The 27,338-nt window shown below is 43.6% G+C and overlaps 2 protein-coding genes across 2 annotated transcripts in view; one reads left to right on the top strand and one right to left on the bottom strand.

Annotated features, from left to right (window-relative positions):
* SMARCA1 (SWI/SNF related, matrix associated, actin dependent regulator of chromatin, subfamily a, member 1) overlaps window positions 1-1,624 on the bottom strand; it is a 33,128-nt gene extending 31,504 nt beyond the window's left edge. The window contains exon 1 of the mRNA XM_065643094.1: window positions 1,493-1,624. Within this exon, the coding sequence (XP_065499166.1) occupies window positions 1,493-1,582 (90 nt within the window). The 5' untranslated portion in view covers window positions 1,583-1,624. The remainder of the gene's footprint in view (window positions 1-1,492) is intronic.
* Window positions 1,625-14,121: 12,497 nt separating this feature from the next.
* GAB3 (GRB2 associated binding protein 3) overlaps window positions 14,122-27,338 on the top strand; it is a 69,318-nt gene continuing 56,101 nt past the window's right edge. The window contains exon 1 of the mRNA XM_065643201.1: window positions 14,122-14,250. Within this exon, the coding sequence (XP_065499273.1) occupies window positions 14,179-14,250 (72 nt within the window). The 5' untranslated portion in view covers window positions 14,122-14,178. The remainder of the gene's footprint in view (window positions 14,251-27,338) is intronic.

Consider the following 27,338-nt stretch of genomic DNA (forward strand, 5'->3'; position numbering starts at 1 on the left):
CTCATGTAACCTGTGCTTTAAGCAGACGCATTAAGAATAATTAAAAGGACTCCTTTTGTGTTTAACTCAGAGTGGAAATACATTCCGAATACTCATTAAATTAAGACACTGTCGTGGTACTTCTGCAACAAGAAAGACTCTTTATAGTGCAGTAATCCAGTGAGAGGGGAACAGAGCACATCAGGTTGCACTATATGCCATTATTATGCTGAGCATATAACTGTATAGCTGTGTAACAGACCTGTGGCCACACGTGAAATGAAATTCCACAGCCTGAATTAAAGCTCAAACAGCAAAATCCATTTTCTTTTTTCCTCCTTTAAGAAATATATTGACCAGTATGGCAGAGTAGCACAATGTTGATAATATTCAAAACTACTCACTGCTTTCAAATTACTTCTCCAGGCAGGCATTTTCCAAACTTTTAGTATGAACTTTTTAACAGTTGACATGCATAAAATTTTGCAGAATAAGTTGTATCCAATACAGAAACTTTTTCCCCTGAACAATCAGGTAATGTTCAGAATTACACTGTACTGTATCTCGTAGCTGTTTGCATAGACAAACAATGAAATAAAGAATCAAGTGCTCTTTTCAAGCAAAAATTGACTTTCATCAATTTGAATTATAATTCTGATTGCATAAGTATTTCTGCAATTTTCTCTAACAGCAAAGATATGGCACACGGTCAACCTTCTTACTAAGTTTCTATAAGCTTCATTCTTCAGGTTAAATCTCATTCTGTTTCCAAGGATACCCGAATATGTCAGTTTCTACATTCCTCATATCTTAGCCTGTAGTCTTTTTAAAAAAAAAAACAAACGAGCAAACAAATAAACAACAAAAACCACCAAACTAAAGGGAGGAGGCTGGCAGCCTGTGCTCCGCTGCGGGGTTTGTCCTGCCCCGGGGCGGCAGTTCAGTGGGCAGAGCGAAGGCTGAAGCTCCGAAGCGCCAGGGCTGGGACAGGCGGTTCAGCCGCTCCGGGCCCTCACCCCCAGGGGCTCCCCGGCTCCCGCTGCCCCCGGCCCGCCCGGGCAGCCTCACCCGGGCCAGGGCAGGCAGCAGCGCGGGGGGCACCAGCGGCCGGGCCGTGCCGGAGCGCACGGGCTGCGGGGGGCACAGCCGGCTGCACGGCACCGGAGCCCGGGCTGAAGGGCCACGACGGCCGTGCCCAGGCTGCGCGGCGGGGAACGGGGCACCCGGACCGTACGGGCGGCGGTGGCTGAAGGGCAGACAGGGGTGGGGCGGGGGTTGTGTCCGGCCTGCAGGGCCGCCGCGTGGGCCGGGCCCCGGCTCTGGCCCGGCCGGGCTCCCACAGGCTGCGGCAGAGGGGCGGGCGCGCTGCCAGCGGCCCGGGCGGCCTCAGGGCCGGGCGGCGGCCTCGGGGCCAGGGCGGCGCGGCTGTAGGAGGCGGCAGCGGGGCCAGGCACGATCGTTCGCAGAGGCTCCACCGCCCGCCGGGTCCCCCCGCCCGCCCCCGGAGCGGTACCTCCTCGGCGCCGGGCTCCTGCGCAGAGGCCGCGGCGGAGGTGCACGGCTGCTCGGCGGAGCTGCACGGCTCCGCGGGGCCCGCGTCCATCTTGCGCGCGGCGGGACCCTGAGCCGGGGGGGCCGGGGGGCGGCCCCACCGCCCCAAACGCCGCGCGGCCCCGCCCCTCCCGCCGGCCCCGCCCCGCGCGCGTCTCGCGATACTTCTGCAGGCGGGCCGCGCGAGGTTGGCGGCGGCGCGAGGCCCGCGCCTCAGGCCGCGCGGGAAACGGGAGCGGGCCCGGGGTCCTGCTGTGGGAGCAGCGCCGGCTGCAGCCCGGTGGGCGCTGTGCCACGGAACCACAGAACCAATGTCGGGGATTGGAAGGGACCTCGAAAGCTCATCCAGCCCAATCCCCCCGCCGGAGCAGGAACACCCAGATGAGGTTACACAGGAAGGTGTCCAGGCGGGTTGGAATGTCTGCAGAGAAGGAGACTCCACAACCTCCCTGGGCAGCCTGGGCCAGGCTCTGGCACCCTCACCATGAAGAAGTTTCTTCTCATATTTAAATGGAACCTCCTGTGTTCCAGTTTGCACCCATTGCCCCTTGTCCTGTCATTGGTTGTCACCGAGAAGAGCCTGGCTCCATCCTCCTGACACTCACTCTTTACATATTTATAACCATTAACGAGGTCGGGGCCTGTGCAGCCTAGGGCAGCCGCTGTATGTCACAAACAGCACTGGCTCGGAGGGGCCTGGACTGGTGCAGCCATTGCTGAGGTTCCTCACGTCCCGCCCGCCTTTCTGATCTCCAGAGGGCAGCCGGCCTGCGCCTCACGTGCAAGGGGCAGGATGCGCTCTGCTCCCCATGTCTTCCCAGACAGGAGTCCCTGGGGCCCTGGCACGGGCATGTAAAGCACGTGGGCTCTAGACCTCTTGTGAAAGAAGGACGCCCAGGTGCGGTTACAGAGAGCTGGCAAGAGGATAAGGTGCTGCACGAGCCAGACAATGGTACAAGGCAGAAAACTTTTGCCTTGGTCGATGTTTTCCAACAGCTTTTACCCACTCATTGACTGCTTCATACAAGCCTTCTCGGACATTATCTTGAAGGTGATGTCTTTTCTTCAGCCTCTTGCTAATGAAGGACCTGTCCTGTCCTTGACAACTTTATACTTGCAGTTCGTTCTCCTTGGCTCCAAACATTCTTGCAAATAGCAAGTGCGTTTTCCTAAGTGTTCCCGGCTTTATTTGAGAGATTAAATAATCTCTAAACATCTGCAGGGCTAAAAGGCACAACTGGAGTTCCCAAAGCAAGAGTAGCTTATGAGAAAAATTTATTTTTTTCTTAATCCATTTCAAATTCAGCAGTGGTTGTGCATTTCATATTGAAAATTGCACTAATGAAGGCATTCAGCGTAGTTACTGTCAATACACGTTTCTGGCTGTCCATGCAAGACATTCAGATGCTCAACTGCTGAGCAGTAACTTTGCTCATCCTGCTAAAGGATTCCAAAACAATCCTGGAGATGGCAGATTTTAAAAAATTGAGAGCTCCGAATCAGCCATTTTACCTGGCGATTACTTACAAAGGCAATATCATGAACATTATGTCCAGATAAATAGATGAAACCCTACCCTTGTAGGCGGAATGAGCAATAAAAGCTTTTTCATTCCAGTAAAAAGCTCGGTAGCCGTTATCAAGATCTTTTTGCATAACTTAACAACTAAGCCAAGCAAATGGGTTATTGCTGTTCACATATACTGCATTTAGAAAGACCTCTGAGACCTTTTTTCCATCCATACGCTGACACCAATAAGGTGCCATTTTGTGAAAAAGTAACTATGAACTGTTTCCATGACTGCCTGATTACTCTGAAACTCAGTATCTAAATTGTGGTCCAACACAGAAGATTGAAACTCTATATTCCCCTTTCCATATTGTGAAACAGCCCCAAAACAGTAACAGTGCTGTTCCAAACTATTTAGCACCCTGTTGCCTTCTGCATCTATTGCATAGTTTGCAGCAAAGCAAGGCCCACAGTGTCTGCAGTAGCCCATCTACATGATTTACTTTTAAAAGCTTTGGGAAGTACATTTTTCACAGCACAACTGAGAAGAGTGACATGTCTGGTTTTGAAGGAGTACTCCAAAGAGCTTTTCCTAGCAGGGCTATCTAGAAAATGGAGCTTACCGTTAGCGATGTAAAAACTCTCAAAGGTGAGAAAATTCCAGTCTATGACGCATTTGTTCTTAGTCTTTACGGAAAATAGCTCACTAACCATTTTTAATATTTGACTTTCCTACTCCAGTTTCAAATGCTTGTAGCTTCTGTTTATGCAAAACACTCTAGTGTTTGTCGCAGCTTGCTTTTTACTTGAAATTCATAGGAACATTACATGCTGTACAAAACATTCAAGCTGCTGCTTTCTTGAAAGATCCCTTTTGGATATTTTTTGCTTGTATGCTTAACATTTGCATTTGGCACTTTGCATAGATGTTCTTAGTTGTTTCCCTTAGACTATGTTGTGCATTCCTGTGGATCCACAGGCTTTTGGCTGAAAAAATCACTTAGTCATGCAACAGTATTATCATGTGGTAATCTAATTAATTCCAAAAAAAAAAAAAAAATCATTAAGTGCTTTTTTGTGCTTACTTCATATACTATTTTTTACTCCTATATTTTCTAGTATATTTGCAAAAATCCACAGATTTTCTCTACTTGTTCTTTTTTTTCCCTGTTTTTGGAAGGCAAGGAGCTAGTTGTCATGTTGAAGTTGTAGATTTAGGTATTGGTTCTTTGTTTTCCCAGGTTTATTACCCCTTTATTTGCAGTCTGCCATACACAATTACCAGGGCTAAATGTGTAGTCTCCCACACCCTAAGACTTCACAGCAATTAGGAAAGCCTCCTCTGCCCAACTCAGAAAGATGGTACATGTCATATTGTATTATGAGAATTATGTGTACTTGTCAGACACAAGAAGAGAAATTGCATATACTTATTCTGGCTGTTAACCACTTTTATGTTTCAGACACTGCTGAAGAGTGTTGAGAGTTGATGAGATACGGATCCAGGAGCATTTTCATTACTAGCAAGGTAAGACTGTAAGATTTTTGAAATCTTGGACTGTGACTACTCAGCCTTTCACAAACAGGGGGCTAATTGTAGTGGTCTTAATTTCTCTAGCAGAGATACACTGGGTTTGAGTAACTTTTAAAAAGAAATCTTAGCATTCTCTGGAATTATTTTATAGGCCAAGTTGTTATAAAAGCCTTTTTTGTGTCCGTTTCTGTGGATGAGTTGTACAGGTACCTACCTACTGGTAAGGATGGAAAGATATTGCCCAAAAGCAGGCTGAAAAAATAAATAGTACATACTGAGAGATTGCCTGTGAAAATCCCCCAAGAGCTGATAAGCTTTAGAGACCAGTAGACCTGTTGAATTCACAAGAACAGATAAACTCAGTACACTTAGTCCGCCAAATCCATACAGGGCCACCAGCATGTGCAAGCGTCAACAGGTTGGGTCACTTGGACCACAACCAAAAAGCAATGGCTATGGCTGCAAAATACAAGTGAAGCTGACAGGGCTGTGTATACACCTGCTGAAAAAAGAGGAGCCCTCAAGGACTTTCTGAACACCTTAGGTGGGGTTGGCCTCCCAACTGTTGCACAAACCAAGTAACGCGGCGTGTGTATGTGTAATCGAGCCGTGTGAGTGCACTGTGTGGACAATTATCTGCTGTTAGCAGTAAAAAACTTGATTCTGTGGATAAGAACGGCTTAAATAATAAAAGATGTCATAAATACCGGTTGCGATTTGTGTCTTCCCGGCTGAAAATCCAATTTACAAGTGACGGTACCGCTGTGAGGTGCCACTAGGTGGCAACACCGACCTGCGCTCGCCTGAGGCCGCCTGGGGGGGTCCTGGATTCGGGGAGGTCCTTGATGTGGTATCTAATGTGAATACTGCTCAGTCTAAAAGCTGACTTGATCAAGAATAAGAAAAAAATATATATAAATCAGATTTGTAAACCATCTTGTACCCTCTGTTGTTTAATTACTTCTAGAACTGTATCATGTGTATTCCCCCAGGATGGCAAAAGTGTCTGGTTAAGGTCCTTGGCTAGGTACAGTCCTCTGACTTTGGGATCTGATCGCTCCCTTGGGCACATGCAGGAGGCCCTCCATCAAATGCCACAGTCCGAAGTCCAAATGTACTACGCTAGTCATTTCTAGCTTAAATGCACTGGTGATAAACCACAACTGTGTAAAACATGTTAGCTGTAAGCAATAAACAGCTTTATAGCTCAGAAACAAACAGGATTTGGGAGTAACAAAAGCACTATCTCTGAGGTGTTTATGAGTTGACTTGCATAGTTGCCACCTTTATACCTACATCAGCCTAAACCAAGTGTGAGCAACCACACTGCGCTAACCACACATTACCCTGACTGCAGTGTTAGAGTCTTGCCTAAAATACTTATTTCAAGTGTTGCTATTCAAATATTGCTTATATTAAACAGTTCTCTTTTCATCTCAGTTGTTAACTGGTTCAGAGTTTCACTGTGACAGGGCCAAGGAATCAAAAATAAATCTAAAATGAGCTCTTGGTTTATGCATCACTCATTTGTAACCCAGGTTTTGCGGAAGATGTCATTTCTGAGGATGTCCATTGCTGCAGAGCTTTGTGGCAGTTGAGCAGATAAGAGCCGTCCAGCCCCCGCATGATGTAGTTCATGGCTACAAACAAGTGATTACCCGATTCTACCTCGGTTACAGGCACAAGCACATCCAAGCAATGCACTCTAATAGGTTTGGCACTAAGTATTCTTATAGAAAGGGGAAATATTTATTTATTTATTTATTTATTGTGGTGCAGGCTTTATATTCGTGCGTCAGTTTTCTGTCTCGAGTTTTCATTTTACCACAGTCTCTGTGGTTGCCAATAGGGTTCGCAAATACAAGACCTCACAGAATGGTTTGTGTTGGAAGGGACCTTTGAAGATCATTTAGTCCAACCTCGTTCAGCATTGAAAACTCTAACAAAATAGCTAATGTATCCTTCGTATCTAGTTCAATGAGCTAATAAATCTATAAATACATATTTTTTTCGCATCTCGTATGCAATATTGCATTTTTAATTCCAGGTTTTAGCAACCAAAGCTTTGCGGTGATACTGCAAAGGCTTTTAACAGGGCCGTATTTCCCAACCACACCGGTTTTTTGCTAAACATTTTTTCACTTGGTATCCACTTTGGTTTTTGGCTGTGTGTTCATTTTCTCAGTGGGAGAGGCACGAACTCTCAGAGTTTGGTAAATTATGCAAGTGAGAAGACTGTCATCTCTTCAGGGATGTGATGAGGCAGGTTTATGTGATCGCATGAGAATGCTTTAATTTACAGAGCCTTATCAGGAACCTATTGCAAAGATACCTTAATTACCTATATGGATACCCTTGGTCCTTTGCAACTTTGAAATGAAAGGTAGTGGCCATGTTTCCGTGTTCCTGATCCCTTGCACTGTTACTGGTGTTTCTGCAGGTGAGTGGTGGGTTAGTTCAAGGTTCTAAAAAGCAAAAATTGAGCTCAACAAAGAGAGTTACTAGTTTTTTCTCAGATCAGCACAGAAAAACAACTCAACTGCCCACACACACGAGGGCCTGTGCCAATGCAGCAGGGAAACAGATAGATGGCAAGATGGAGGGTGGGATTGCAGCCACGCTAATTTATATCAGTTTGAACTACCATAAACCAGACTTTAATAAACAATGTTACAATTGTGTATGCTGTGTGGACTCCAGATTTTGCCCACCTACAAACAATGATGTCAGTGATTCCTTTGGAGGTCATACAATGATTTCTGATGTAATAAGCTACGACTTTGCCAAAACCCGGAGCATTTTGCCAAGAGAGCGCCTGACCGGAAGAGACTAGTTTTGTTGAAAGTGAAAGGCATTTAAAACTTAAATAAATCTGAAGCATACTTTGCTGCTCACTGCAATGGCATCCTTTCCTTCTCTAAGCTATGCAGTGGTTTTGCAATATTGAAAACGTGTAAATAACCTGCCCATAACAGAGACGGAATCTTACAAAATTTTGAATATTTGTGAGTATCCAGCAAGCTGACCAATGCACTATAGCCTTTAACTCTCTTTAATGATGCTTGAAATTCTTTCTTCACAAATTCTCTGCCCAAAATAAATCATTTCTTAAGCAAAAGCCTGTTTCTGTGGGTTTGATTTCACACTGTTATCCCTAAGCTGGTCACAGACTATTTGTAAAAGTAACAGTTCTTGTTCAAAGGTTTTAGCATGCACCAGGATTTCCTTTAAATACAGGAAATGCACAGAAGGATGCTCTAAAGTGCTGCTTCCATTAGCCTTGCAAATATGGCAATTGTATTGCATAAGCCAAAAGCCATCACTTCAGTTGCCACAGGCTTTTTCCTGCTGTGAAAATGCCACATGCTTTATCCTGCTGTGAAAATACTTTTAATCCTGTCCTTTTTATCCATTTTTACTTGTCAACATCCACTCACTGTGGAAAACTAGACTGAACCTGTTATATTTTCCAGAGAACTATCCGTTTCTGCTGAAGGATCCGTTAAACTAGAGTAGCTGGTTTTAGTTTATCCTAGTCCACACAGAATCTGTTTCTGTCTTTCCCCTCTCTCCCCCTTTTTTTTTGCTATTTTGCTTCCCTGACTGCCTGGGCCTTCTTTTCTTCCTCATCCTGTAACGATTCTTCCTTTTTTGTAACAGTCTCAAATGCACAGCTGCCATCAAAACAATTTTCCTTTCCTGCATTTGCATTCTTCACACAAGGCAAACTTTTACACACATAGTTCAGAAATCTGGTCTGCTTGCTGTAACAGTCTCTACTCAAATCATAATTCAAATAAAGTATTATTTCATTTTTCCCTCAGTTACGTAGAAGGGGAAGGTGTTTGCTTCACCCACTGTTTTGCCATCTGCATGAAAATGTCTCACAAGTCACAATGTAAGAGGTAGGCTTCCTAAAACTGGTCAGTAATGCATTTTTTGGCAACGTAAGAGCGGCAGACAGTGTCCCACATTAATTTTCCCGTGCTCATTTTCTCATCACTCTGGAGTGTTCTCTGATCTCAGTAAGAATATTTTAAGGAAGCTGAGACCCATTCTGTACTTCATGACAAGCCTTCCACATTTGAGAGTCTGAAAATAGCTAGGGTAGATTTTTTTCACTTAAACATAAAACTACAGACTTCTTTTTTGCGTCTGTTTCTGCAGGCCTTCCAAACTTCAGGCCTCTCTGAATAGTTTGGAGTAAGCTAGTTTCAGCAAATGCTCACTTTCAGGAGATTAAAATTAAAACGTAATTATAAATCGCTATTTCTGATCTAGAAGAGACACGTCCTAATCTTGATGTCAAATAGATTATTTTGTATTTCTGGCTGTTACAGATTTGTCTGTGTCATATCACCAGAATCCATCAGCTGTGCACAGGTGCATTCCTCCAAATTGCAATATAAGTTAAGCAGCAGACTCTCACATGTGGGCTGAGTAGTATTCATCGTTGTTATATATGAAAAAGGAAGTAGATTTTTCTTAGTTTCTAAAAGTAATTAAGACAATTAGAAATTCTGGCTCTTTGAAAAAGCCATGTTCTCTACTGTTGTATCTCCTCCCTCAGACACAAAGATTATTTGCTGACCTTGAGGGGCCATTGATAAAATTACCCCACAAGGAAATCCTCAGAAAAGGGTTGATACTGATGCACATGTAACAGCCATGACTTGCCTGACAGGCTATGTTGACATCATAAGGTTGTTTATGGGCCTGCAAACAGAAGCCAAAAAGTAGCAGAAGTGCCATTTTTAGTGTGTGTGACAGAGCAAAAGTGCCCAGGCAGAGGTTTGTACCAAAGTGGAGCTCTGTTTGTTACCACCCCCACTTTAGAAAAAGGCAGTTGTACATTTGCAAATAAATACGCTATTCAGAAAACGCCAGCTCTCCCACCAGTTACTGAAGGGAGGCTTTCCTCTGAGCTGCTGGATGCCTGCTGCTGTTTCCCAGAGGAGATCAGTGCCAGAGGCTGTTGGTCTGTTTTCTGAAATGGATTGACACAGTTCTCCTTACGTGTCGTGAGAGCTTTTGGTAAAATTACGTTCTAACTTGTCCATAACAATAAAGGCCATACCCATATGCGGCTTCCATGGTTCATATACTTCCTGGAGCAAAACCACAGCAACGTTCAACTGTCTGTTTTCTTTTTTTATTTTCGCGGTGGCTCCTGCCTCGAAGCAGGTATCTGACCATCGGGTCCCGTTGCCACTGCGTGACCGAGTACACAGCCCAGTTCAGACAGAATATATTCCTCAGTTAGGCAGCACAGCGCAGACATGATCGGCATCATTCTGTGCCAGTGGTCAGGCTCCAATTTTTGTAGTTAATTGTTTAACAACAACAAATGATGTTGCTCTGATGATCTGTGTGCACTCCTCCCTCAGATCTGATTTGTATGGTGAGGACAGGCTACTGAAAGGAAGAGAAGGGGTTGGATTATCCGCCGTGACTTTGCTGAATTTGTCCTTGTGAATGGAAAGAAAGTGAAATATTTGTCTGCAGGAGGGAGCAAAGTGGTAACTGTCAGGAACAGCTGGAACATATATACTGTGTCATGCCTTTTTGTGGTGCTGGGCTTTTCTGCTGGCTGTGGGAATGCTGCAGAGGCACGTTAGCATTTTGCTGAGTAAGTGTGGTGCGAGCTCCATATGTAAACAGGGATCAGTCACTAGATGAGAGAAAAGGGCTGTTCTCCCAGAGCAATGGCTGCCTCTTGCATGCACCCCAACCTTCACAACCCCTGCAGGGTTTTGTAAATTAAATGTGGGGCTAGACTTTGGGAAAAATATATACTTGTGGAAATGTCAGCCTAGGTAACTCTGGTGTCTCTTCCTGCTTTGATACCTATACATTTGTGAACAAAGTTAATCCACCTGATTCTTCCCATCCTCTCCATCCTGATTATTCTTCTCTCCACAGGGGAGCAAGGACTTTCACTACTCTCAACTTCAATCATATCACCACCAGTTGCTCTGCAACATGACAATGGGCAAGCTTAAACAGCATCCTTATTTCTTCAAATCGGTTGCCTGTAGGGTTATGAAGGCACTTCACATCAAATGCCATTAGCCAGTTTGTTCTCTTCTGTTTTGTTATTAGTCAACTGTTGTTTTTCTCTGAAACATCAATAGCTTAAGTTAGGAAAGGAGAGGATTAGACCAGTATTTTCATGACAAGCAGACAATTCCTCTTAGGTATCTGGCTGGCATGAATTGCAGACACGTTCGGGGTCATGCTTACTCTGATCTTTGCTAGCGGCACATAGAAGGTCAGTCTGGTGAGGAGAAACACTCTGACGTGATCCAAATAAAGACAGATTCTTGAAATTTGATTGAGACATATCAGAACATGAGTAGCGTGTACAATTGGTGTAGAATGGAGAATGATTTTACCTTCTGGGGTTTCAGTTTTATGTTTTATATTTTATTTACTTTTGCTTTCTCTATAATCATATTTGCAGCTCATATCCACAAAGGCTTCTCAGTTTATGACTTTATTCTAGAAAGTGTCACATCAAGAAAAAATTTCCATCTTGTCACACTTCAAAGCTTTGCTAAGACTGGCTCTGATCTCTCATAGAAAGAAAGATAATTTTATCCTAACTGCAGGTCATTTTGGTTTGGGATTTTTCAGTGGTCTGTCATTTTTGAGAACATTCCTGTAGCTCTGCCCACAGCAGATGTGGAGAGGCAGGCACCACTGGCTGATGTTATTGTTACCAAGCAAAACCTGATCTCTTTCAAGGTAACTATGCAATATATACGTAATAAAAGCTTAAAAAGCAAGACAAGTAAATCTAAGCAAACAAATTTAATTCTACACTTTCAAACCTTTCAGCATCGCAATAATATTAAGAAAACAATTTTTATTTTTAAACGTTTTTAGTTGGGTTTTGCCAGTGATTTCAGCGTGTGTACTCAAAACATACTTGAAGTCCGAAACTAAATGCTAATGGACAAATGCAAAAGCTGGAACTAAAATAGCACACCCCAGGGGTTTCGCAGAAATGTTCAGCCAAAATCAATTTTTTCTTTGCTCTTCTTTCCCTTTACTTTCCATTCTGTTTCCATCCTCAGCTCACTTTCTACATGTCTTCAATGGTAAGATTTTTAGATTTTTAAAACAAAGACCCTGCCATTCACCATCATGACGAAAGACAGAGTGGTTCAAAAATGTGTGCATGGAGCAAGACAAAAGTGAAATCCCACTTCTTCCATCAGGGCTAGATACCATTTATTTTTAAGCGTGCTATTGTCAAATATATACGTGACACATTATCCACACAATTAAAATTAGTAGGGTAAGAAAACAACTTGCTTTGCTCTTTTAATGTTTGGAGCGCAAATGCCAAGAAGGCAGAGCAGCTTTCATAACAAACCTGTTAACCCCCACATGCTCTGCTTAATTATGATTTCTGGCTTCCTGTATTTCCCCTCAGGCTACTGGCACTATAAGTAAACTGGCACAGATTGTATTTATTCTGAATATGCTGAGCTGCAACGTGCAAGTAGTTCGGCAGGTGTTTCACAAGCAACTGAGCTGTTCCAGCAGCGAGGACAGGAGCCGTCTGACAGAAGAGCGGCAGGGAACAGAATCGGTGTACCCCTCCCTGTCACCATGGCTACCACTCAGCAGGCGTTTTTTGGGCAAAAGTGCCCATTTAAGCAACTGCTGATTTCTTATTACTACCCCTGCATCACCCTCTCCATTGGTCAGGTACAAGTGTGCAGCAGGCCACAGCACTTATCAGATCAGGAAACCAGTCCTGATTCAGCTGGAAAAATAATATCTTTTTTTTTTTTTTTGACTCATTCTTTCCCAAACAGTCAGTCTTCTGATTCAGTTTATCCTGTAGCCACACAAACACACTGTGCCTGTGTAATGGAGGAGATGGCAGAAGAGCAGGGACAAGTGGCTTTAGACATGTGCACTACAGGTGATTTAAGCAGCATTATCGCTGGGCGCAAGCGAAGGTGGAGCCAGAGCTCGCCCCCAAGCTGTGGTTTGGTACTCAGTGGATCCGTCTGGCAGTCCAGGCTCCTCGGCACTCTGTCCGGCCTCCTCCCCATCCCCACTGCTCCCTTGTTGCAAGTGGTTATGCAGCTGCACGTGTGCCTGAAGAATGATCCAGTAAAAAATGGGTACTGTTATGACACTGCAGGGATAACACATGAAGGATATCACAATTCATTTTATTTTGGCAGACTCATGTTTTAAAGTCTTCAGGTTTAAGGCTATCATATCTGTCAAAGAGACACAGTCACACGGGTAAGGAAAGTGTGACTTTCCTTCCCTACCTAAGTCCAGTGGCTGGATGCATCTCTCCAAGGAGAAGCGTTACAAAGCCTTGTTCACAAATCTGCTATTAAACATGTGAGGCTGTTAAAACATCACTGTGGATAAAGGATATATGGAAGTGAGTGAAGGTCGTGGTAGAATGTCAGGCTGGGAATTAAATAATATTGCAAGGCTGCATGAAAGTTACTTTCTGTCAAATAAAAACCAATCTAGAGAAGTCAGAGCACATTTGAAATAAAGTGTTCATGGTTTATCCATTACAGTTTTCATTTATGGCAAGATTCTTTTACGACAAGTGATAATGTAAAGCACTCGCAACAGGGATGCTGTGAGTTTATACGGATTTTTTATATTGTTATGTAAATGTACGTAGGGCATATATTTATATATTATACACCATTTATACTACCTATTATATTAAATACAATAAATACATATTGCCACAACATTTTTGCTTAAAATCTTGAAAAACACAAGCGTGGTTTCTAGTTTGTCAGGTTCGAGCAGTGACACTGCAAGCTGTTGTCAGCCTGCCCTGCTGAAGAGCTGCAGCACAGAGGCAAAAAATCCTGTGAAAAGGTTAAATTCTCACCCGGGCCTGATGCCACTAAGTACACCCTGCAGAGTCAGGCTGCACCACCTGTGCTGTGCCCGCGCAGGGGCATATGAGACTCCTCAGAAATTGTAAAAATTTGTAAAACCTAGTGAAGAATCACTCGGTCCACTTTAAATCTAGTGCCAAAGTTACAAGCAACTTAAAAAAAATGAACACAAGCTGCCTGTCCTTGAAAAGCCAGGAGTTTCCCATCCTGGAGGGAGGCACTAACTCCAAGCACACCAGCGATGTTGTGCACTCTGCGGTCGTATTTTTCAGCTGTGCCAGTGGAACGGCACCTGTCTCCCCGCAGCCAGTTCTGAACGAGGCTGTTCGTAGAAGACCTGCAATGATGTGACCAGCAAACTCAGGTTTATTCGTAGTAAATCCGTGCAGGGGGCGGTGGGTGCCGCAGCCGCCGGCTGCGCGGCGACGAGCCCCGGGCGCCCATCACGTGCTCCGTGTGTTGCATTGTGTTTGCGGCGGAGGGAGGGCTGGCCGTGTCACTGATCAATGTCATGACTTCCTCCTCGGGCTGGAGCAGTATCAGAGCACAGCTGAAGGAAGCTGATTACTGCTGGTTTCAAATTGGCTGGGAACAATACACACGCACCCGCACAGACACGCACACGAACAGGCGCGCACACACACTCCCGCCGCCCACCCCGCACCCTGGCTCCCGCGTCGCCGCTCCGCGCCGGGGGGGAAGATGAGCTCAGGGGACGTCGTTTGCACTGGATGGCTCATTAAATCACCCCCCGAGAAGAAACTCAAGAGATACGTAAGTGCAGAGGATCTACTGAATTTTTTTTTTTTTTTCCCCCTCGCTGAAGGGGTTTCGGCATGTGCTCGGTGTCTTACTCTGCCTTTGAATTGTCTCGCCTGTTTCGGCGTCTCTTTGGACCAAAACAAAAAGATCCACAAGTCCGTGCACTTACGGAGTATTTTAGTTTTCACCGATATTTTTGTGCCCTTTGGAATTAACCTTTCTTGGCTTGTAAGATTATAATACTTCAGTTGTTATGCAACATATCTTAGGTTAAAAACCACAGTTTCAGTTACTGTTGCTGTAACTAACAGAATTGTAACGGAATTTCAGATGTCTCTTTTCCAGGGAAGGGCAAGAACCTCATGAAAAAAACCCTAATACTTTACATTCTGAGGCTCTGCTTTGTTAAGATGCTCCGTAATTTCTATGACACTTGCTAAAGGCAACATCTGCAGTAGATTTATTTACCAATTTAATAAGCCAGATGCAGTTGCTAGCAGAAAGCTTTACTTTTTGTCTGCGATAAAGGTCCTTGAAGATGCCATGCTGTAAAGTTCCTGATAGCTGAAAGGTGAAGGGGGCTGGTGAGAAGAGGCCAGCGCTGCATGGAGATCTGCAACTGCCTTATGTGCAAAGGGGGCCCCTTGTTTCGTTCTGTATCTGCCTGCCTGCTTTTCTGGGGGAAAAGAAAAAAGGGGGGGGGTGTTGCAAGCATAGCAAACTGTAGCATTGCAGGGCTGCGAGGGAGGCACTGCCGGCAGAAATAAATGACCCTTTAAAAACACTTGGGACAGCATAAAAAATGTAAGCCCATCGTGGGCCATTTTGCATATTCATTTGTGATGGTTCTTCACCAGGCATGTTTTTACTGTTGTGACACTTTTGGAATTGGTAATATTCGTTTGAGTCATGCACTTTTAACCTGACTTAGCCCGGAGCACTGCACTGTACTAGAAGGATGCCACCATATGTGTCTATTACACTCGAGCCATATACATAGCTTACATCATTTGTCATATTCACTTCTGTTTATCAGCATTTTTTCCGGACTGCTGATGTCAGCTTTTTCTAGTAATATGAGGAATAACTGTCTCATGAAGAATGTGGTGGATATCATTTGGTAGTATATTTTTTCTTTGCACTGAAAACTAGGAGAAAGGATAATTTACTGATGTTAGAATTTACTTTTAACTTATTCTAAGCCAGAGTTTCTTCCTTTCGATCGCAGTATTGCATTGAAATGGCTGAATATTTGCTTTGTTCAGCTAGCATTTTCCAGTTTTAAAATAATGACAATGATGTGCCTCAAGGGAGCTGCAAATAAAATACGGATATCTAATTTTTGTTGTATTTTGTAATGAGTGTACTAAAAGCACTGTATAGCAGGCACTAGACAATGTAAGAGCCACTGATTCACCCAGCTGGTATCATTAGTAACTCTGTCAGTGAAGCTATTTTTGATGACTCAATATTCATAAAAGGGCAAAGTAGAGAAAACAGAATGTGATAAAGCTGGATTTGAAAGCCCCCATTATACAGCCAAGATAATAGTCACAACAGGGGCTCTGATCAGCTCACAAGACTAGTTGCAGTCTGCTCTGCTCAGATTTTGCACTACAAAACCTCGGGAAACTGGGTCTGTGTTATTCTTCAAACATCAACCACTAGATTAGCCAGATCTCTGCAGATTAGGCTTTGCTTTCTGGTTAGGAGGCTAAACTACTCCTTTGTCCATAATAAAGCAGAACGAAATCTGCTGCAAGTACAGCAAAGATTAGTGTCCTTTCTTATGTGACTGGTTACACTGTGGATGCTACAAACCAAATAGAAATTGTCTCTAACCCGCTGCAAACTATTTTTTGCCACTTTTTATATAGTTTCACCAGGATGAAGCTTGTGCGTCTTGCACTGGGGTGGTTAGATAGCTCAGGCAGAACCACAGTGACTGCTTAAAAACAACACCAGCTTTAAAACAATGACTGTTTAAACTGACTTCAGTAGGTGTCAAGTGTCAGCCGCTTACAGGAGAATGGCGTTGGCTCTGCTTCTGAACTGACAGCATGCACAAATCCCCAGGCTTTACACCACCCTTCGTGTTCAGCTGGCAAACCCCATGGTCTGGGCTGGAGCTTCCAGGGAGCTTCTCATGCGCTGGGTCTGCTGCTCCTTGGGACCCCTCCGAGGCTGCAGTGACTCGGTTGCTCTCATGGGGTTGTCTCCCAGTTCACATTTTCCTAAGTTCAGCATCCAGCCTTTGTAAGGTCCAGGCTGAGGGTCTCTTGTTTTACACACAGATAAATTATCAATCCTCGATCTAATACAATCATCAAGAAAGTCCAGTTAATTGCAGTGGAATCTGTAGTTAAAGAGACCAGACGAAGTGATGAGTTCAGGTTGTGAGATGTGGAACTGCAGATAGTCTCACTGAAGCCACTGGGAATATTTACAGTGTTTAAAAAATTAAACAAATACATCTTTGAGAGGCTGGAGCCTCAAGACCAAAGTATACCTTCATTTATGCTTGTTCTCTGATGAAAGCAATTAGGTTTTCTGCACATAAACAAGTCAGAATTTGGCTCTAGGTAAGCAGAATGTTAGTTCAAAACTTTGCAAAGCAAAAAGCAGGTGTTAAGAGTCTGTATTTTTCCTGTAATGTCTTACAAAGCTGATGCTCTTAGTAGCACTATTCTTAGAAGTGTCTTATCATTCCCTAACAAAGGTTGCTCTCTTACATGTGCAGGAAACGAACGTGAGATTAATTACCCAAGTGTAACTTTCTGTAAAAACAGAGAGCTTAATGCTAAATGCGGAGAATTCATTAGAAAGCAGAACAAACTTCACTTCAGCAGGGGAATACTCTAATAGCGGTTCAATAGCATGTACAACACTTTTCCCTCTGTCCGATACTTGAACCGTGAGTCTACCACATGAGCCGATCTAAAGAGGCAGTTGTGCAAGGAGAGTATTTGATGCGTGTTCCCCACTTGGTTCCAGCTTTTCTCACCACTTGGGGCTGTGTGGGCTTGAGGGGCACTGGGGAACCCCCAAACTTCTGGGAGAGCTGGGTATGTGGCAAGGGCGAGAGAGCTACCAAAACCTAGGAAGTGGTGAACGTGCAGGTGAAGTCCGTCATGCTCCAGAACAAAAATGCTGAGTTTCAGGCACAGCTTTACACTTAGCCCCATGGGAGGAAAACCTGGCCCCACTGCAGATGTTTGGTATTGTTATTAATGGGTCATGAGTACCAGCCTCTCTAGGAAATTAGACGTCATGGGAGAATCTGCTTCAGGTTTGATGGGTTTCGCAGTGCCTTAGATTAGTGCTGAATACATCCAACCAGGCATTTAGATGAGGCATTCAGAGCCACAAGGGGAAAATTGTTCATGTTTGTTAAAAAAAAAATTAAAAGTCAGAAGGCTCAGGATGGTGCTCTTCATGTATCCCAATTCTGTAATGTCAGCCTTGAACAACCAGCTTTTGATACTTTTCATGTAGAAATATATATGCTCACTGACTGGTAATATTTGGTTTCTGTTTATTGAAGAGGGGGGAGGATGGTTTCATGGCCTAGAAAACCAAGGAATTACTACAGCCAGTGCAAAAAGTCACCGTGAGGAGAAAAGCAACATGGAAGAAGGCACAGAGGATGTCTGTCTAACGAAATGAGAAACTAGTGCCATTGAGCAGACACATTGTTCCAGTGCTGATAAGGACAAGGAGATGGGATTTTTAACAGGCAGCTGTTTTCAACCTGTCCTCAAATCGCCTTCCTGTAGTTTGTCACAGGTGTGAGGAGCAGCAGTGGTAGTTAGCCAGCCTGCCCGCCGGCTCTGGTGAACACCACACCATTTTTTACTTACCCTTAGTGTTAAGTTTTGTGGTTTGCAATAGTAAAGGGCTATGTACAGATGCTCGCTTGTCTGAGTCAGTGCAGCTCCATTTAAGTCAATGCTGCACAGCTGTACCCCAGCTGAAGAGCTATTTTTAATCTTCAGTACTATACAAATTGATGAGGGAAGACCACTTGCTCAAAAAAGGCAAGTTTCCCACTTCACTCGAGTGGCTGGATTCTTCAAACATTATTGAAAATCAAAATTCCTTGTCAGCATCTCTAGAACAAGAGTCCAAAATGGACTGTGCATTAGAAAATTTAGCCTTGCACTTCTTCCCACACTTCTTGGAGTGTCTGGCCTGGGAAGACAAATAGAGTTAATGTGCCAGACTGCAAAAAGATAGTGAAGCAGTGTCCATTGCTGCTGTCTCTGCACAAGTAAGTGCCATCAGAAGGGGACAGCAAGAAGCTGCAGACGGGTGTCTGACTGTTGGGGGGATCCGCCAGAACTCGACCGCAGCACCCCACTGCCAGAGTTTTACAAGATAAGAGAATCTAGGCGACTTCTCCATTTTTAGCTGAAGTTCTGGTATTTATCAGGAGAACAAACGGGAAGTTACCAGCCACTAAGAAGAAAAAGTAAAGTAGAATTATGGAAGAGTTTGCTCAAGTAATAGGAACAAGAGTCCCACAGCAGTGCTGAGGGTGGGTGGCATGCAGAGCGGCCTCTGGGGTAGCGCTGGGCAGAGGACACTGCCACCCTCCCCTAAAAAAAGTCCCCAAGTGCTGTGTGTGGTCAAGTACTTCTTCTGCTGGTCTGGGATTTGGGGGAAGTTTCTGAAAAATAACTACCTGGGAGAAATCTGAACTTAACTTTTTGTCCATAAGCCTTTTTATTTCCAAATGCTTCCTACAAAGCCTCACCTCTTGAGCTCTGTCACCTCCGAACAGAGAGTTAGAGCCACCCTTCATACCCTGCTGGATTCAACATCCCCAACTCTCACTGAAATAACCGAGTTTATTTACCCAATTTGTGCAGGTTTTGTAAATCTAGTTCATAGGCCAGGTGTCCTCTGTGATGGAGAAAATTGAGAAAACCTTTTAGCTGGTTCTAGTTGTAAGCTTTGTACCTATGTTTTTCCTGCAGTTACTTCATTTTCAAACCCAGCATCTATTCTATCTGGTTTGCATATGAAGGAAGAACTCAATTTTCAGAAAATGAAGACTTTCATATAGAAGCTCCTGTGCTGCAGAATACGTGTCCCGTTCTCTGTGAAATCCTGAACAATTTGATCTCACTGGTAAAATAACAGCAGAAAATTTATTTTAGGGAGGAGTTTCCATGATTTGCTTTAAACATTTGTGATTAGCTAAGTGCAAACCAAACCATTTTCCACCACTTAACATTGTTTTGGTAGGTTAAGTACGATGTTTATTCTAGACCATTTTCTTACATTTTAACCATGTATTGGTAGTTTAAATGCAACGTTTAACGAGATAGGCTGACTTCTAAGAAAAAAATTATTTCTAAAAAACACTGCTGTTCTTGGCAACCAGTGTATCAGAATGTTAAGCAGAATAATTTCCCTTGGACTATTTATTTGGGTGGAGCCATAATAGCCCCGAAGCCCCAGTTTAATCTTTGACTACATGTTTTCAGTGCGCAGGAATGTCCAGCTATTGGTTTCTATTCAAAACAGAAACCCGCAAGTTATCAGGTCTTTGCATTCAAAAATAGAGACTTAAAAAAACCATGCTAGGTTGAAACAGAGAAGGAAATGTTAACTTGAGTGGTAATTAAACTAGCGATGTCATCAAACATGTTTTAGAGGGAAAAGCATTGCAAGTGCTACTTCGGTGAACTCTTCGTTGTAGCACGAAAACTATAATATGGATAAACACATTACTTCTACCAATAATGCATTAAAATGCCATGAATGTGTATTATGCCCCTTTGGTAGGTATTTAGAGAAAGGGACAAGTTTACTCCTATAATGTTACTCAGTAGAGAAACAGTCATTTTATTTGCTTTCTCGCCCTTTTCCTTTGAGTTGGAAATGAATTGGTAATGTGATAAGACAAGGAAAAAAGCCATCTTTGAAATGAAATTTGCATGTCAAAACATCACATCCAGCCAGATAAAATAGATTTTCCTCTCTCTCATTTAATTGTTGAATAACTTTTTTTTTTTTTTACTTTACAATATCCTTCAGTTGTGTCAGTTTGTGTTGCTTCAGGGTAAAAAACAAAACAAAACACCACACACACACACACACAAACCCCACAAACAACAAATACATGGCCGTGCACAACTCAGTTTTAGAATCTGCTGCAACTTGGCATTTGTTAAACCAAAACTGATGTCTAGTCTTCATTGCAGAAGAATCCTCCCTTTCTGAGGCTAACTCGTTATTAGCTTCATCACTGGTAGAATGAGACAACTGTTCTTAGAGATTTTGTTATTCCCTTCCCTCCTGAGCCCAGAAACCCCACCTGACCCCTGCAGTCAAAACTGCTTTGTAGCTTCCACAAAAGCCCTGAACAGCACATTTCAGTTATTCAATACCCTTTCCCATAGAGTGTTTTACAGAGAGGCAGTAAAACGTCGTTATTAGTATGAATTTAAAATTACTTAAATGGAGGTGTTAATTTCAATGGAACTTAGATTGTAACCTGAAAGTTTACTTGGTTTTGACAATGCTTTTTAAAAGACAATATTTACTGTAAGCCCTGTTAGTGACAATTGTTATTCATTCTGCCTCCTAAGTCTCAGGGACCATGGATTATGTATTCATATTTCTGTTGGACAGAATAGTGGCCATAACGGGACCCTTTCTAAATTTGCAACTTCTGTAATCTCAGCAGAGCACGGAGTTTGTGAACAATCTGGTTTTGCATACCAGACTCACAAACTGTTTGTAGAAGTTCAAGGATTTTACAGTTGTGAAGCCATTTTTTCAAGCTGACACGAATGAGTTGTGCCAAGGAGAAGCCAATAGTTCGGAACAAGCGTGAGCTATGTTTTGCTTGCAAACTTTACAAACTGTGCAGTAAAACCACTGAGTTTACAGAAGTACTGAGTTTATAAACGCTGGGAAAGCTGCCTGTGTATGCCTGCTGTAAAGCTGCGCTTCCAAGGTCTGCTGTCGATTGCACAGAAAAGCCACCGGCATTCAGAGGTGACTGACTGTGTGCTGATAAAATCACTATGAGATGAGGAAAAGCATCTGAAGAGATGCCAGCTGAGTTTACAGTAGCAATGGAGAAACAGTTTCATGAGAAGTCATACACTGCTTCGTGAAGTGCTCGCTGCTATTCCAGCTACTACATCTGCATTGTTTACTAATATTTACAGTGGAAACTTTGCAAGCTTAAGAAGTTTTATTTTTAATAAGTTCAACATTTTGAACCCATCCTAAGAAAATTATTGAGTTCTCACCGAGGCCTTCAGTTTAAAAATAAGAAGCCCTTAAGTAGCTCAGGGGATTGCTTTTTTGAGATACTTAGGCACGTTGCTGTCAGTGGGACAGGATTTGCAAAATGTTTTCGCTGGGTGCTCCTCTGACTCCAGGCCTGTTTTTACAGGTCTTCACTGGCTAACTTGCCCTGTACAACCATGAGACTGGGACTGTCAGCTGAAAATGGGACTGTTACCCCAGCTTCACTTTGTGCTTTTTATAGTGTTCCTTTTTGACAGGTAACTCCGAGCATCCTATCACCCTGGAGCTATGGGTTATAAAATAAAGGTTAACTGCTTTTGAAAAGTGAGGGAAAAACACCAGATGAATCCCATCATTATTTAGTATCCTCCCAAAACTCCTGCTTTTGTCCGTGCTGAGCTTGAGAAATATTCAAGCTGAAACATCATTAAGACAAACAAACAGGTTGGGGGACAGCCTGACTGGCACAGGAAGAACCGGCTTCATGACGGTGACACTGCTTTGGTTCCCTTGTGCATCCCTCTCCATTGAGTTTGCACACTGGAAACCTGATAACACTGGCTTGTAAAGGGAAAAACAGAAGCATTTATTGACGTGTTACTAGACTGCAATGCTCTAAGTTTTCTTATGAAAAATATGGGTTTTTTTTTTTCTTTTTTCAAATTCACAACTGAAAGTACTGTTGCTATGTTACTGTAATGGTGTGTAGGCTGCTAAATAAATAGAGGGAGTTTAGCCCATGCCAGAAATAGAAAGCCAGGTCAGAGGTGACATTTGGGACATGTTGAGAAAAAAAAGAGAATATATAATTATTTCTTTCCTTCCTATCATTCTCTTCAGTCTCATTAACCCCAGACTACTTAGAAGGAAATTACAACAGAATTTCTGGACATGTAAAAGTACTAAAAATTGAATGCTTTGGCATTCCACTAAGTCTTCTGGCTTTGTTTTTTGCAAGATCAAGTTTGCAAGAGAAACTGGTAGAACGGTGGCTCCTCACACGCTGGGGAATGGGATAGCTACTGAGGGGTATCAAAGGGCACAGGGAACTGGTGAAAATTCACTCTACAAATGTGTGCTCAGAAGGGAAAATCCAACAGAGGGAACAAGCTTTGAGAAAATGTGCTCCTGTGAAGCCAGAAATGGGAAATCTGAGTCCATTGTCCTTTTCAGGACAGGCTGGCAGGTTACAGAGGAGCAGATACACAAGGGTGCTTAGGCTCTTGTGTGAGTAGCCCGAGGTACCTGCTTGCACCTTCAGCTGCCCAAACACCTTTGTAAACCCGGCCTGCAAACATGCTCGAGTGCCTCCTTTGTACAGCTGGGCCAGTTTTGTCCGTCCTCTCCTGCCTGTCCAGACCTCGGCACCACCAGCTCTCGTTTAAGCTCCAGCGGCTGATTCAGTAAATGGTGGGAACTGCAAGCCACTCATATGTCAGCTAACATAGCAGAATTGTAATTAATCTGGAAGATCTTACCCTTAAACATATACGTTTGCTTATAAACAAATTATGAATGCGACACAGTATGAGGCATCTCATTTCTTTGTGAGTTAGGGAAGAAGCCCACAACCATAACCTAAACCAGTTCAGTGCATGCAATCCCATTACAGATTTCTTTGTGGTATTTCTGTAGTTCCACAGATCTGTAACTTTCCTACAAAGAACCAATGTAAATGTGCCCTCTACTCAAGAGACCTTTGGATCTGAGGCACTCCAGAAAATCCCAGATTTACCATAAAACTTACAGAGGATAATTAGAGGGTACAAGAGCCAATGATGCTAAGTTATTCTTGTTCCTAAATTTCAGGAATTTTAAAATTTTCTTCTTTTTTTTAACACTCCTTGAATGGAGGGCTGGAATTTGAATGGCTAGGAGTATTTCCTAACATGATGGATGTGAGTAGCAGGTTTTTAAAGAAACTTTGCTAATTCTCAGCCACAAGCCAACCCCTAGTGCCTTAGACCTTGAGATATGTTCATATAATGTCTGAGATTGTGTGTCAGAAAATGAACGAGTAGTTTAGGATCTATCAGGGTTGTTTATTTAGTTACATTAGGAGTTTGCTGTTGCTACAGTTGGAGACATTTCTTGTTTTCTAGCACAACCAGTATTCAGCCTTAGACTGAAGGCAGGCATGTTAGAGGCTTTCTTGTGGACTTCAAACCCTCATTTGGGCTCTGTCAAATCCTTTACCATTGCCAGAGACTGCATTTATCTCAGGCCCTTAAGAGCAATTATTATGATTTATCTGTCTTTGGAGTGAATAAGATTTTACCAGGCATTTTCTGCACAGAAATCTCCAGCCACGAGCACTGCAGCCTCCAGCATGTTCTTTCCAGGGCTTTGTTGCCCACGCTCAGTAAATTGCCCAGTTTCAACCAGCAGCAGCAGCATTGCTAGATGGAAAGGAGGATGAATTATATCCTCTGCAGTTCTGTTACGTTATCCTCCTAAAGGACCTATTTGCCTTTCGTTATGTTTCCAGGTACTTTGTGCTTGAAATGATTGTCTAAACTTTATAAGTAAACTTGGTTTGGTGACTGGTAGATTAAAGCCGCTTACCCATTAGAGTATTCTGACTGAGCTGCAGTGGGTTCGCTTGTGGTCTTTGTTGCGGTGAACAGCTTGATTGTTCAAACTGAATGAAATTACATCGAGGCAGAAGATGGCAGACACGGCCAGGTTTCAGATATGCTCTAGTTAGCTAGGTGGAGATTAAGCATCTTTACACTGCTGCTTTAAATCCCTAAGGACTCCCCTCACCGAGACACTTACCTTGTCGTGGGTTCAGAGATGCTTTAGTGATACTTGCCTTTCGAGAATGGGCGACACAAGTTTGGGAGGCGAAGAGCCGGAGTGAGCTTGCGCGAAGCGGCAGCCGTGCAGTCCTTTCCAGAACGCGGTGATGGAGAGGGATAGGCACAGAGATGCACCCCGGCGACATGTCTCAGGAACATTTTCAAGCAAATGATTTGCATGTAGTTTAGCGACCTGAGCAAAGTGAAGATTTCAGCAGCGGCAGCCCTAATTCTCATGTGCTCAGAACTTACTGTGCACCCACAGGCAGGTTTCAGTTTGACTCGGTACTGGGGTTTACTGGATTTGGAAATGGAACTGGGATCTCTATATGAGCATATTGGTGTAGACTTTAGTTCAGAGATGGTGGGGTTTTTTTTGAGAAAGCAACTCTTTTATGTGCCATCTATATGTAGGAATAGAAGATAAGGAGCAGAGGAAAGCACTCAGATGTAAGAGCTTGTACTATTAATGGTCATAAGGCCTATGATCATTTTGTTGCCGGGCAGCTGGTCACTTCTGGCTTGCACCTAGGGTTGCTGTGCTTGAGGAACCTGCTCTAAGCTGAAACATGGTCATGCACAATCACTCCAGATCTAGTTCATGGTGCCAGTTTAGGGCAGGATCTTCGTGGTTCCTTGCTGGGACTGGCAAGAAAAGGCATATGACCCCACACAGCAACAGCAGCAAGTAAGTGTGGTGATGTAGCACAACTGAGTTTATACTATTAAGCAGAAAACTTTTCCAGAATAAAATGCACCCATAATGGACAGAAAGGCCAAGTAACATCTGCTTTAATAAGCTGATGGAATTGGGTGGGTGTGCAATCAAACCTGAAGGTTAGATCTGAAGCTTTCACTTGCATTTATCAGTTTGCACAAGTCTGCTTGGAATACCTCTTTGTCTTCTCTGAAAAGGTTTCAGATATAAAGTACTTAGAGTTGTCAGAAAAAAAATATCCTGAAATAGAAATGGCACCTCACGTTCTCTAGCAATACAGGAGCTTAAGAAGAAACCAGAAGCCAAAAACTGCAGTCTCAAATTCTAACCCCTTATGACCATATTTATGGGGAACATTTAAATAATCTGAGCAGTTTCCCCTACATATTCCTTACTACTAACTGCCTTATGACTGGTGGTATCTCGCCTTCATTAAATACTGAACTTGAATATCAGATTTGAGCTTCAAGGTTTCCTCTTTAGCTTTTGTATCAATTGCCTGGATGCAGATCAAGCACAGAGCCATGGTCCTCAGCAACAAAGGAATGGGGAGAGAAAAGCGGAGAGGAGGATTCTGCCTCCAGATGGAACACCCCAGATCTGCCATTATCAGAGCTCCTGGTAGCTCCAGTGTAACTGGGAGAGGTGGTATGTGATATGGGAGGTGCAGCATTTACCAGCTTCTAATTGGAAACTGAAGACAATGAATGAATAAGAATACATTAAAATGTACAACTGCACTTCATTTTGTGTAATGTCTTTTGCACAAAACTTTCTACTGAAAGAGATTACAGCCAGATAGAATTATGGTGAAAAATAAAAGCAGAGTTGCAGAGAAATTGGTAACTTCTTAAAAAGAGTAAACTGTCACTGAAAAATCTCACTTTCTATTTGAGAGATAAAATCTATGCATGGTGCAGCCATTTTTGCTTTGCCTGGCGTAAGATTTGCATGACTCACAGCCAGCAGCCTGCTGAGGACCTAGAAATACATGAGACAAAAGCAGATGCTGGCTGCTGGCCGCTGGCTGGGGAATTCCCATACCATGTTTGAAATGATGATCCTGTTTGATGGGGCAACACACAGAGTGCGAGGCAAGTGATTATGATGTTTCTGCCCTAGGTAAGGTTATTAATCTGAAGGGTGAGAGACAGTCTGAAGGCTGCTAAACACCTACTATCGTCGTAGCAGTCGGTCCCAGATGGTGAGGATGGGTGATGTAATGGATCAAGCAGGAGGAGAAAGTTTTCAAATGGGAGTGTGTAAAATTCGAAAGGCTGCACGTAGGAATGAAGAGTCGCAGTCCTAATTCGAGTACGCAGGCAGCTGAGCAGATGGCCCAGCAGATGAGTTGCTGTGCACCACGGGAGGTGCGAGAACAGGATGGTCATGGCGAGGCTCCCCGCAGAAACGCAGCCCTGCCCTGGGCACGGGATGGGGCAGCACCAGGTGCCGTGTTCCTGACTCCGGTTGGGCCCTCTGTCCCCCATCAGGGCGCTTTGCTGCCTTGCACACCGAGCTTTCCACAACCGCGTTTCATATTGCTGGTGTGCATTACAGCAATTTCCTCCTGCATGCTTTGCCTTCCCTCTCATCCCCAGAAGCGCAGGTCCTTGCCAGTCCCACTGACACTGACGTTACATCTCTAACCTCTCCTCCTGCCACAGGCTGCGGCTCTCAGGCTGAGCTTGCACGTCTCTCAGGGTGGAAAACCTTCCACTTCGGGCCACAGCACAGCCTCACTAGGATGTTTTGGGCTTGTTGCCTACAATTCCAGTTGCTCCAGCAGTGAAGTCCAGTGGCCAGGGAGATTTCATGTGGGCCATATATGACTTCCACCTTCCCTAATAACTGCAGCCCTTTATGAATTTTAGGGAAAAACTTCAGAAAATCTCTAAAAATCCATTCTTTGTTTAAGAAGTACCAGTTTGCACTCGACTTTCTCCAGGGGATCTGTTTTGCTGCCTACTATTTGTGAGACTTTTGGGCTCCATTTGCAAATCACCTATGCAATAATAGCTGGATCCTGGAAAAAGCATCTTTACCACTAATAACTTAAAGTAGCTATTGCCACCTCACGGTCACATTGTGCTGCCGCTCAGCATAACGGTATAAGTAGCTTTTTTTTTTTTTCCCAGTGGTTTTCTAACAAACCTCTGTTAATCCAGAGCAATATATTCATATGGGGAATCCCAATAATCCATGTTTTGTGATACAGCAAAAATCTGTCTCAGTAACCAGTTTACATGTAACATTGATGAAATGACTACCACTCAGTTTTTTCAAGAAGCTTCATTTCCAATGCAATC

This window comes from Caloenas nicobarica, chromosome 12 (assembly GCF_036013445.1).
Source record: "Caloenas nicobarica isolate bCalNic1 chromosome 12, bCalNic1.hap1, whole genome shotgun sequence".
NCBI classification, from domain to species: Eukaryota; Metazoa; Chordata; class Aves; order Columbiformes; family Columbidae; genus Caloenas; species Caloenas nicobarica.